General features: G+C 47.8%; 1 protein-coding gene across 1 annotated transcript in view; it reads left to right on the forward strand.

The window, feature by feature from the left end:
• FAM81B (family with sequence similarity 81 member B) overlaps positions 1-12801 on the forward strand; it is a 627314-nt gene that overhangs the window by 42527 nt on the left and 571986 nt on the right. Inside the window, exon 2 of the mRNA XM_069627645.1 lies at positions 9768-9839. Coding sequence (XP_069483746.1) covers positions 9790-9839 — 50 coding nt within the window. The 5' untranslated portion in view covers positions 9768-9789. The remainder of the gene's footprint in view (positions 1-9767; positions 9840-12801) is intronic.

The raw sequence follows: 12801 nt of genomic DNA on the forward strand, positions 1-12801 counted from the left end.
CCAGTTATTAATTGGCATATGCTACCCCCCCATACAGCACATTCGGAAAGAGACTCCCACTTTTTGTCTCCGGCTTTAACTGAGATACCACAAGAAAGATCCATGTATTCTGTCGCTGGGGTATCCAGTCATTGCATCGAATACAAAGCATTGAATGCCAAAAGCATCGAAAAAAATGTATCGAAAAAAAGCATCAAATGCATTTTTTTTCAAAGGTAAAGGTTTTATTTTAATTATAATGGGTTTTAAGGGGTATAAAAACAGGGGTTGGAGGGGGGTATAAAAACAGGGGTTGGAGGGGGGGCCCCCCCATAAAAAAAGAGAAAAACAAATGCATTTGATTTTTTTTTTTTTCGTTGCTTTTTTTTAGATGCCAAGGCATCCGATGCTTTGGCATTCGATGCTATCACTATAAACAGTCGCTCGGGGGGAAGGTGTAGAAACATCCTTTTCCCCTACTTGTGGTGAGTGGTTCTGCAAGAAAGTGTGCTAGAGGGCACGGAAGGAGATAAAGCTGAGGTGTTTGTGATTGCAGGCCAGAAGTACAAGAGTCCTAGGTTCCAGAATGGTGTGAACTGGTCTGTGGTAGTGACACTTGAATGTATGTTTTAATGAAAGGGGAATTAACAAGATCTTGCTGGAAATGTTAATGTCTTTACACTCAAAACATCTGGATGAAGGTGTGCTTGAACTGCAGGGGGGATTTGTCCATACCAGTGGATACAGGCAGGGGGGTATGTCAGGGCTGTGTCCTGGCCCCTGCCCTCTTTAACCTCTATCTGTCGGATATCTCTGAATGGCGAGGTCAAGCTAAGATTTGCTTCTCTGCATATGCGCTATTTAGCATATGCTGATGACCTAGTGATTTTGGACCAACCTCCAGTTGGGTTACAGCGCCCTCTTGCTTCTTTGAGTGACTTTATGGAGGCTCATGAGATGGCCATTAATGCGAATAAAACGAAGGTAATGTCTGTGATATTTATTTATTTATTGAGTATTTATAAGCACACTGTACAGCAAAGTGTTTCCAGGCGCCATAATAAGGGTACACGGTCTGCCTTTGTGTGGAAGATGAAGCGAGTGTCTCTAGAGGCGGTGGACCAGTATGCCTATCTGGGGGCAGCTGGCACATTTTGGAGGGCCAGATATGGAGAGATGCGTTGGGCCTTCCGAACTGTGTTCCGGCTGCAGAAATCCGGCAGGAGCTGGGCTTGATTCAATTGGAGCGTGGTCAGATTCGAAATTTTTGTCCTTTTATAAGAAGATTAGGCTCCTTCTTCTTGCCTTTTGGATTTTAAACTGATGTTAAATGGTAACAGCTCGAAATGTTTTTTAAAAGGGGTCTTGTCTCAAGAAGGTTTACTCCAGGATTTGGCCCGCTCGGGGGATTCACTCGATCTATCTACACATAAAATGAAGAAGGCACTCTGAGACTATGACTGGATCCGAACTAGGACATCCAACATGAAATGTGTGATGCAACACGATATGTCTATGCTAATATGTGGCAGTACATGAAACATGTACCAAAAAATGTCCCTGTCCTCTCTGGCGACAAACCTGTTTACGACTTCGTATGAATCTGAGGTGGAGGGGGCCAAGAGAGGTATAGAGAGAGAGTGCAACGTCAATGCAGGTTCTTCAAAAGTGCTGGAATGATTGCAACACTAAAGCACCTGTGACTTATACGACTAGACACAAATATTTTAGGACATTTATATTGGGTCGCAGCCTATTAAATGTGGATGCATTTTGGAACGAGATTTTAGATGACAAACAAGTTTCTCTGCTTTTAGCCACGTTAAGATGTATAGAGGAAATTTTGGGCATTTAACATTTTGCATATGAAATTTTGATGTGCGATATTCTTTCATAGTAGACTTGTTTCCTTTTATATGAACTTTATTTTGTATGTTTCATAATTGTTTTATTTGTAATGTTTGAATGTTATATTTGTTTAAGGTTTTCAGGTAAAACCAAGAACACAAAAATAAATAAATTAATTGTTGAGATACCAGGAGTACAGCTGGTCTGGAGCAGTCGGGTGCAGGTGATGAGCAAAAGATGTAGCGGGCTACGTACAGGCTTCTGTGTCTTGGGGCTGTCTGTCTATGTAATGTAAGCTTGCTAGTACATTGAAAGACCAGTCCATCAGTTGGGGAGGGTAAGGTAGTTTGGGAACTCTCCAGGAGTCCTGTTATTGGGATTTGTGGCTAAATTGACCAAGTAGAGTTCTAGTGTGCTATCAGATACAAAACGGAGGCCCTGTATATTATTCTTATCCATCAAGATGATGCATTCTTGCCATGCATTGTTTCATTTTATGATGACTGAAGTGGCATTGGTCTCCTATGTCTGAACAGAGTAACACATTGAGGAGACTGGCCTCACTGAGTCCATTCGCCAAAATATTCTTGTTTTTGGCTGTTTTGCGCAGTGTATTTGCGTGTGTCAGCGAGGCTGACCGAAATGGGCCCGGTTTCTATTTTTGTACTGGTGTGTTTGGTTGGTGCTCTAGTTGGTATTTGGTTCCAACTTTGTGTCCGCCCTTTTGAATTTGCATGTCCGTGCTGGTCCATGAAGGCAGTTCCAGTGAGTCTTTTGAGGTCAATGAGTTTTTTTAACTTCTTTTTATTGAATTTACAACATATTGAACAATCCCCCAAACTCCCCCTCCTCCATCCCTCCCCACCTTAGAGGCAATCTCAAGTCTTTCCCTAATCAACTTCGATAGGTGCAATACAATGTTATTCACTGGTAGGCCAAGAGTCTGAGAAGCTGGGGGCACCAAATAGCCCGAAAGTCGTCTTTGAGAAAAGCCGGGGTGTCTCCCCAGTCTTTTGCGAAATTATGCACATTACCATTCATGGCATACGTAGCCCATTCCAGAGCTACTATTTCCCATACTTTGCGCAGCCAGTCCTATGCCGTGGGTATATTCGAGCTCTTCCATCTTCTCTGTGCAATTATAGTAATTGCCGCCAATGTTAGTACCACGCTCGCTTTTTCCCGGGTTTTGGGTTCGCCTGCCCCTCCTTGAGCCCCAACAAAATCAGTTGCGGTGGTCTGCTTCCCCCGTCCCGTAGGCCTGATCCTGTGCCAGCTGTATTTCCCTCCAGAAGGGCTCGATTTTCGGGCCTCTCCAACAAATATGTTCCACCGTGCCCTACTTCCCACACCCCCTCCAGCACTCCCCAGACACCTTTGGGTATATATTGTAGGTACAACGTCCTTTCATCGCGGGATGTTTTTTTGCAGGGTTCTTTACCGCAAATTTTTTTCTCGAAAAAACCAATTGCATTTTTTAGAAAATGGGGGAGGGGGTTGGGCCCCCCCTCCCCCCAAAAAAATAATTCCGATGGCTTTTTTTGAAGAAAATAAATTGTGGTAAAAAACCCCAGGAAGAAACATCCTACGATGAAATGACATGGAACCATATTGTGAAGGCAGGCAGGCATGTAGTGCCATCCATAAAGTATTTTGTACCATGCCTCCTGCAGCTGGGAAGCTCTTGCTAGCCTCCGAATCTTTCCCCACCGTTTTCCCCCATTCCCCCCTTTCTTTGTCCCTCCCCAGTATCTGCTCTCATCTTCGCATGTAAGGCCAGTGTTGTCGAGGAGTGGCATCATCCAGTATCTTATATAGGTTGTAGATCAGCCCTGTCATTCGACATCAAGAACCTTTCAAATAGCGTTACCCTTCTAGTGGCTGCCTCCTTAATTACTGTGTTCAGCACCCAGTTTCTTAGTTGGACATATCGAAGTCTCTCCCCTTCTCCCGCTGTGAAGTCTCTCCCCTTCTCCCGCTGTGAATTCACTCTTGCACTCCATGAATGAAAGGATCTCCTCCCCGGAACATGTACTGTATTTTCCTGCACTCTCCCTCTCGCCACTGCCTGAAAGCACCCCTCTCTGTCCCAGGCGAGAAATCTCCAATATTGAAGATGGGTGTGAAAGGGGAAAGGAAGGTTGTGATTCCCTGTGCTTCAACTAGCCTGTCCCAATTATCCGCTACTAGTTTCGTGATGGTACTCTCATACATATGTTTAGGTCTGTGCTGCTTCGGCAGCCACAGTACTTCCTTCAGTTTGTGTTGGCACTGCCCGATCCATCCTGACCCACTGTTTCCCCTCTCCCTCCGGAAGCCATTCCCTGATCACCGTTAGTTGCATAACCTCATAGTACTGTTGGAAGTTGAGGAGGGTCAACCACCCTCCCTTCTGGGGGTCATAAGTAGGTGCCTGTTGATCCTCGCCTTCCTGCCCTCCCAGATAAATTCACTTGTTAGAGTATGCAGCTCCCTAAAGAAGCTTGCCGGTTCCACCTGTGGGATTGCCTGGAATAGGTATAACATGCGTGGCAATGTGACTTTTTTCACTGCCACCAGCCTCCCCATCCAGGAGATCCGAAGGTTCCTCCATTTGTGGAATTCCTGCTTTATTCCCTTCAGTAGGGCATGATAGTTAGCTGCATACCACCCTGAGAGCGCTGGAGTGATATGCACTCCTAGGTACCTAACCCCCCCCCTGGACTCAACACAAATGGTGTTGATGTTCTCAGTGTATTGTGGTAAGACTCATCAACTCAGGCTTTCCAATGTTAATCTGCAGGCCTGATACCTCCCCAAATTTCTCTAGTAGCTCCCGGCCTGCCCTATGGATTCTAGGGGTCTGGTCAGTGTGAGCAGCATATCGTCAGTGAATGCCGTGACCTTATGTTGCTGTCCCCCGAATGGGATGCCCTGTATCTCCTCTGCTCGTGTATTCCCTGTAGGAGGGGGTTCCAGGTAGATTGCCTAAAGCAACGGGGAAAGAGGGCACCCCTGGTTCGTTCCCCTGCCCAATCGTATAGGACGTTACATGGCTTCATTGACCGCCAAGCGTGTCACTGGTGCTTGGTAGTTGGCCTGCACTGTTTTGAGAAACTCTCTGCCCAGGCCTATTTACTCCATGACCCGACACAGAAAGGGCCACTCCACGCTGTCAAATGCCTTTTCAGCGTCCAGTGATAAAAGTACTGCTGGAGTGTCAATTTACTGTGCTTTTTCCAGTAGGTGTGCCACTCTCCTGATATTGTCCGTCATCTGCCTACCTCTAAGGAATACCCCTGATCCGGGTGGATCAGTTCCGGGAGGAGCGCCAAGATTTTAGTGTAAATTTTCGTGTCCACATTGATTAGCACGATGGGTCTATAAGATGTATGTTCGAAGGGCTCCTTATTGGGTTTGAGACTTATGGTTATTTTGGCCTCTTCCATGAATGGAGTTATACTGCCTGTAGTTTTGAATGTGTTTAAGAGGTGTGTCAATTGAAGTATGGGTGCAAGTGTATTATAAAAGGCTGTTGTCTAGCCGTCCGGGCCCTGCGCCTTGGTCAGTGGTAAGTTCCCCATGACTCTCCTCACCTGATCCTCTGTGATTTCCCGGCCTAGGATGTCTTGGGCGTACCTACCAATTTTATGCAACTTAACGCTCTCAAGGACGTCCACCTGTCTTTGGGGCTGGGGGTTTTGCGATGTATAAAGTGCCTCATAGAATCTCACTAAGCATTCTTGAATGTCCTTGGTACGTGTAATGCGCTTCCCGGTTTCTGTTTTCAATGCCGTAATTGCAGTTTTAGCCCCCGCTCCTCTCAGGAGACGTGCCAAGAGAGCATCCGCCTTATTGGCTTTGGCGTAATATTTTTGTTGAACAAAGAGTAGCGCCCTTCTGCTTTCTTTGTTTGAAGGACCCCCAGCTGACCTATCGCCCATCTATACTCCCTCAGGGAGGACCTGGTGGGGTCTCCCCCCACTGCCTTCCTTGCCTGCTCTACCTCCGCCTCCAGCTCTGCCTTCAGCGTCCTTAGCTGCCTCTCCCTCTGGGCTTTTGCAGCTATTTACTCCCCCCTCGGTGTAGCTTTAAACGCATCCCATCTGGTATCCTCCCTTGTGTCTGCCCTCTTATTGGTCTCGAAATATTCCTTTATTTTCCCTTCCATTTTCTCCCTAATTACTGGATCCTTTAACAGACTCCCCAGATATTTCCACTCCCACACCCCGCACTTTCTACTCCCTAGCCCCATCCGCATGGAGACCATTTTGTGATCTGCTGTCCCAATGGGGCCCACCTTTACTTCCCTGACCCGTCCCAACAGGGCCGTTGACACCCATATATAATCAATTCTTGATTGCGTGCCATGTACGCTCGAGAGGAAAGTAGATCTCTCTTCACCTCCCTTCAATTCTCGCCACACGCCCCTCAGTCCTGCCCCTTCCATCCTGTCTCGTAGTTCCGCTGATGCCACAACTCCCCTTCTTTTACCTCTGCCCCCTGACCTATCACTCCCCCATCCCAGGCCATGTTGAGATCTCCCATTACAATTATTTGGCCCCTCACCTTGTCTTCCAGTGCTCCCAGGCATCGACTCAGGAATGCTTCTTGGCCTGAGTTGGGTGCATAAATGACTGCTATGGTATAGGGAAGTTCCAAATGGGTCCCTCTGACTTTAATGTACCTGCCCCCTTATCCTTAAGGGCCTCCGCTACCCTTAAATCCACTGTATTTTTGATAGCCAGAGCCACCCCCCCCATCTTTGTCACTCCCGATGCATGGAATATCTGATCAAATCCTCACAATTTTAGCCATCCCAGATCTTTGTACAGGAGGTGTGTTTCCTGTAGCCCGAAGATATCTGGTCCCTCTTTCCTCGTAAATTTCTCTAACTTTTTCCTTTTCAGGGGGGAGTTAAGTCCCCTAACGTTATGAGTCAACCACTTGAATGAGTATGTTGTTGCTTGCTGCCTGTGCAAGTTGATGTTTCAGAGCGCCCCCCTTCGTCCATACACACCCTACTGTCTGCACATCTTCCCCTCCCATCTGATCCTCCTCATTGCCCCCTCCAACCCACCCTCTTCACCACTCCACTCCACTCTTGCCTGCCCCTCATTGTCTTACCCACCTCCACTCCCTCCAGGCCTCCCCCTAACACCCCTCCCCTCGCACTAGAGGGACCCCCGCATCTCTCCTTCCCCTCCCTTCCCCCTATCGGGCCTCTTTGCCCTTTTTAACTTCAGAATGTTTGTCCCCTCAACCCCCCTGCCCTTGTTACCCCCTGTATGTCCACCACCGCTGGTCTAGGTCTTGGTCTATTCTCTGTCCCTGGTGATCTATCAGATCTGTCATCCCGTTGTTTCTGGCCCAAATCTAAGTGTAGTACGTCTGCCCCTTCTTGCAGCAAAATTATTAGTTTCTGAGCGCCTGCCCATTCAAAGAGAAGTCCGAAGAGAAGTCCGAAGGGAAAGGTCCACTTATACTTGATCCCTCGTTCCCTAAACATGGTAAGAATTGGATCCATTTGACGACGCTTGATTAGAGTGCTGTTAGCTAGCGCCTGGTAAAGTTTGATTTGTTGGTCCTTGTATTTTACTGGTTCTTGTTGTCTTGCCGCTTTCAGCACTGCTTCCTTTTGAGCATACCTTGTAAATGCTGCCAGAACGTCCCTAGGTCTAGCATTAGGGTTCTTATTTAGGCGTCCCACTCTGTGGACCCTGTCCAATTACAATGAGTTTCTCCCAGGAGGTCTGCGAAAATGTCCTGCATAACCCCTTTCAGCTCTCTATCCACCACTGTTTCCGGTACCAATTTCAGCCTAATGTTGACCTACCGGGATCTGTTCTCCAAGTCTTCCATTTGGAGGTCCAGGTTCTGCATTGCCGTGTCTAGCCTTTATATGGCCCCACTGTTTGCCATTGTTTCTTTATCGACTTCCTGCAGCCCCTTCTCAAGGAGATCCGTCCTCTCACCCAGTTGCCCCATTTCCTGTCTTATTTCCACCAGAGCTGAATTGAGGTCTGACCTCATTAGCTGAAATTGTTCCTGAAATTTCCTTGCTAAGGTGGTCTGTAGGGAGAGCATTTCCCCATGCAAGCCCTGGCGAGACATTGGGGTTGTTGGATCCACCTGCTCTGGGGTGCAGTGTCCTGTTGCTCCCTCCTGGATGCTTCATTGGCTTCCCAGGCCAGCAACATCATCAGAAGTGTTCCGGGAGTATCTCCATGGGGCGGTCCCCGCTTGTGTGACCTGCCTTTAGTCTTTGTCGTCATGGCCGGATTTCCTTGCAAGGCTATGAATAGGTTCTCGGCCTCGACCCTGATCTCAAATTCCTAGCCTTCCACGCCGGTGGAACCCCCTTTGCAGTATGGGGTCACGTAGCCTCTCCCATCCTTCGTTCTGCTCCTTCACAGTTGGGCCATCCCTCTTGTGCCTTGTCGTGCGTAAGTTGGGGGAGGGTGGACCCCAACAGATCCAATGTGTAGGCCCATGGTCTTTGTGCAGCGCCATTACTCCCCGGTTCTATCTCGTCCTCCTAGTGCAGTAGCACTCCCCTGGTCGGACCGTCACTCTCAATTGTGCACTAATCTCAATCCCTGGTGTGCCGAGGGTCCTCCCCCTTCTCTGCCACTGTCCAGTCGCTCTACCTCCTTGTCTGCTTGTGCTGGGCAGCGCTCCTCCTCTGTGGCCACCCCTTGCCAGCGCTCCTAGATGTATCCCAGTCCTATGGGGGGGATGGGTGCTCATCTGTGGTTATGTTGTTCCCTCCAATGGAGTCTTTCGCCGTCCCTCTGCTCCTTTCCTCTGTACAGGAGGCCGCATTTTACCTCCGGTGCTATTCTTCCTCGGCGTGGTCCCCCGCCTTCTCCTCTGCTTGGCTCCTCCACACAGGTCCTGTCAGTCCACTCCGGAAGGCCCCCTCGTCCTTGCGGGTACCTCCCGCGGGTGTCCAGGCTTCCCTTAGCTCTCCCACGTGTAACGGCACAGGTTCACCCCCGGCACTGTCTCTGGGGCCGCAGCTTCCCCTGCCGGGCTGCCGGGTCCCTTTTCTCACACTTTGGGAAGAGCCGCGACTTACTGCTCTTGCGGACCTTTACCACTATATCCTCAGCTGTTTCGGGGTGCCTCGGCCGCGGGCGCCCTCCCTTCTTCGTCGCTTCCCTCTCTGGGTCCACTGTGCGACTGCCTGTCTCAGATTCCTCGCCTGGTCTCCTCCTCCCATCCGTAGCAGCTTCGGGAAGAATTCTGCTCCCTTCCACTGGAGTATGACTATGCCCGTCGTTTTCTCCTGTTTTTCCTCCTTCCTCCCCGATCCTGCACTGCTCTTGCGGGGTGGTGGAACCGCGTACAGCAGCTTATGGGCTCGGGAGCGCCATCTCGTGACGGCAGCCATCTTGAAGTCCAGGTCAATGAGTTTTAAAAGACACATGAGTTTTGAATTCTATGCATGACATTATGGGCAGGAAGAGATTACGGTGCTACTAAATTGCCAGACATATAGACTGAAACGTTTGAAGTAAAATACATGGATAAAACAATTGATACTCAGTGTATATGTACTATTACTATATTTATGTTAATAGCATGCTCTTGCCAGTAGATTCAGTCGCCAAAGTGGAACTCCTCTACAGGCATAGATATTAATGACGCGCCTAACATATCTTGAATATCTACAAGCAGGTGAATTTGATACGTTTTGGATCTTTTTTACAACATCAGACAGAGTATCAAAGAGAGAAAGAGAGATGACGAACATATAAAATAGCGGGTCTAACTATTTGGAACCTTACTACTGGCTATTGTCAATTAGTTCAAAATAAATTTTGGTTTTATTATGAAGTTGTGCAATGTTTTTGGTTTTAAATAATTGTACTGTTGAATGTTATTTTAATTTTAACAAATGCTGATTATTTTCACACGTACTGTCGAAGTAAAAGTATCTGTGATCTTCATTTCAGATAACCATCGTAACAGCCAAAAATGTCACAAGAACACTCTGTGCAGCTGGTCCCATACCATCAAACTAACAGGTATGTCTCCAGGCACAATTGCTCCAGTCAGAACCGTGCACTTTCCGTGAATTCTGATAGTTGCACGGCATCCAGGATGAATTGCGGGTGCCATTTTCAAATAGTACCCATTTATGCCCATTAGAGAAATCATGGCAGCCAGGCTGTCCACTGTCCTACGACTGAGAAGGGGTTTTGTCATAAGAAGCAACTTTCCATTCCGCATTTAAAGCTTGCCTTCTAGAACTTTCTACCACCTGAGAAGCATGAGATAGTCCAGCTGCACCTCCTCAGAGGTATTCTTCCTTTCCTCTCCTTCCCCCAGAAGCTCACTGTCTCCAGAGCTCTGGTTCTCTCTAGGCTAGACTACTGCAACAACCTCTTTCTACTTTTGCCTGCTTCTACTCTCTGCCCTCTGCAACTTATCGAGAACAGGACTGCAAGACTTGTCCTCGGCCTCAAGCCCAGGGATTGTATCTCTCCAGGACTAAAATCTCTGCACTAACTCCCAGTGGCTGTGAGGATTAAGTTAAAAACCCTCTGCATTGTCCACAAGGCCGCCTGGGGCCTCAATACCTTCAAATCTCTCTTCCTAAATATCTTCCCTCTCAAGCTCTTCGCTCATCTTCCTCCAACTCCCTCAGGGTCAGTCGCTTCTCCAAGCAATGAGTGGTAGATCTTTCTTCAGCTCGGTCCTCCCTCTAGAACAACCTCCCTGCCACCCTGAAACTTGAGGAGAACCATATCTGGTTCAGGAAGCACCTCTAGACCTTCCTCTTTGCTTCTGCTTTCTCTCCTGCTGAACTCCTGACTGAAACTGCACTGGTCACCGGGCTACCCTCTGTTCTTCAACTCCGTTCCCCTGCCATCTGCACACCTGCCCTGCCTCCCGGGCAACCCCTGCACTTGGAGACTGTTTCTGTATCCCTACAGTCCCCACTAGCTCTTGACACTTGATGTCTGCACTTACCCCTGCACTTGCCACCAACGGGCCGCACTATTTACCTATTGTTTTTATTTTATTTATTTTTATTTATTTACTGTTGATCCTATGTATTGCACTTCCCTCTCCCCCTTGTGCCCCACACTTTCCCTTTCTCTCCTCCCCTGCACTTGGGTGATCTCACTGTCATTTGTCCTTGTAAGATTGTTGTCTTCGTCTTCCCTCTGTTCCCCCTCCCTTGCCTTGTCGCGCCTTGAAACACTTGTGTATAGGCGCGTTATAAATGCCATATCATATCATATTCTGCCCACCATTGTAAATCTATTAGAGGGGCATTCAAGAACGATTGTCCTCCTTTCTTTGCAGCTTCTAGAACATTCTACTGAAAAAGCAGCTGTTTACAGAAAATCAATATACTCAAATTTGCATCATCGACACTGTGATTACAAAAGCAGCCTTTGTCCACTGAATTACATTACACATTACATTTGTTTTTTAGATGATTGCATGCACAAGGTCATAAAGTGTATACTGTTTTGAGAAATTGGGAGGATATATCTTCGTATTCCATTTGTTAGAGAACCACGACTAACTGTCGTTTGAAATGCAGGCTCAAAGCAGTTTAAAATCGCCTCATACCTTCTGGACAGAGCTCCCGAAGTTACCAGGGTGCTCAGGTTGGGATTGGTAGCAAGGTCGAGCCGATGGCTTCTTTTTAAAAAATACAGGGGACAATAATTAAATCAAAATAAGGCAATAATATTAAGGAAATACAATGGTGGAAAGCTAGACCTGAATAGACGAAAGTATTTATTGCAATGCAAAATTAACCGCAACACATTGCTTGCTTTAAGCAGCATTTTGTCCAGCAAAGTTCATGGCTTTGCAACACTGACAGGGCCGTTGGCAGTATTGGTATCTAAGAGCTGAGCCAGCCAACCTTCCCAATTACACGTGTGCCTTCTCTCCCTAATAATACTCTCAGCACCTACAGGTTGTGTGATGAATTGACTTCTGCCCTGCACATGTACAAGGATGAGTAGAGGCTAAAACGCCCACTCAGCCCTCACACTTCTACAAACTAAGAGCGAACAGAATCATAAAGGTAAATCAGGGACAGTCGAGAGATATACCTCCTTTGCCTTTTGTTGCAACGTGGGCAGAGGGAAAGCTATACTCTTAAGAGAGGTGTGAATGTGGTTCAGTACTAACTAACTAGAAAACACTGTAAAAACCTGACCCTGTAGAAAAACAGCTAAAATAGACGCAGCACTTTTGGTGATGAGGCAAAGGGAGAAAGGCACAATGTTCAAAAAGATATTTCTTCGAGTTGCAAAAAGGGATTAAACTCCGCAGTCAATAGTACCTTATCAGCAGTTCTTGGTTGTTCAAGAGTTAGGACAGGGGGTGTGGCACTACCAGCCTCTGAGCACTGACCAACCTCGCAGTAGGAGGGTCAATGCTCAGATGCTGGGGAGGGACACGGCTACGACACAGTGATGCCACTGTGGAGCCCCACCCACATACTGGAACTTTACAGAAAAGAAACGAAACCAAACACAGCCCAGGCTCTGTTTGGTTTTGTTTCCCAAACGGGATCCAACAACCCCTGTTTCTGGGCACCATCCCCTTTAAGAAAAAGGCAGTAGTACTTTGTGGCATGACTGAGAGGGGGAGGAGCAAGGGGAAAGCGAAAGCAGTTTTTAGTTTTGTACCCGAAGGGATTAAAGAAAGATGTTTATCTCAAACAGTGTTGCGTCCTCCTTTCACACCCTAGCCTCCAGGGATAACAACTGGCGACGAGGCTGCTGTCCACCGCACACCGAGTCCTCCTGTATCCAGCGTGCAGGTGATCCCACCGTGCTATGCTTCTCCTCCTGTTTCCTGCTCCAGCCTGCTTCCCATAGAGGACCTCCGCGTGGGGCAGCGATCCCGCCGACGCTGAGAAGCTTGATCCCAGGCCTCCTCAATCTCCTGCATCCACGGACCCTTCGCCCGAGTTACTCTGAGGCATCTTTGTGTTCAGCCTGCTGAGGACCT

This window comes from Ambystoma mexicanum, chromosome 6p (genome assembly GCF_040938575.1).
Source record: "Ambystoma mexicanum isolate Mex_15411 chromosome 6p, UKY_AmexF1_1, whole genome shotgun sequence".
NCBI lineage: Eukaryota > Metazoa > Chordata > Amphibia > Caudata > Ambystomatidae > Ambystoma > Ambystoma mexicanum.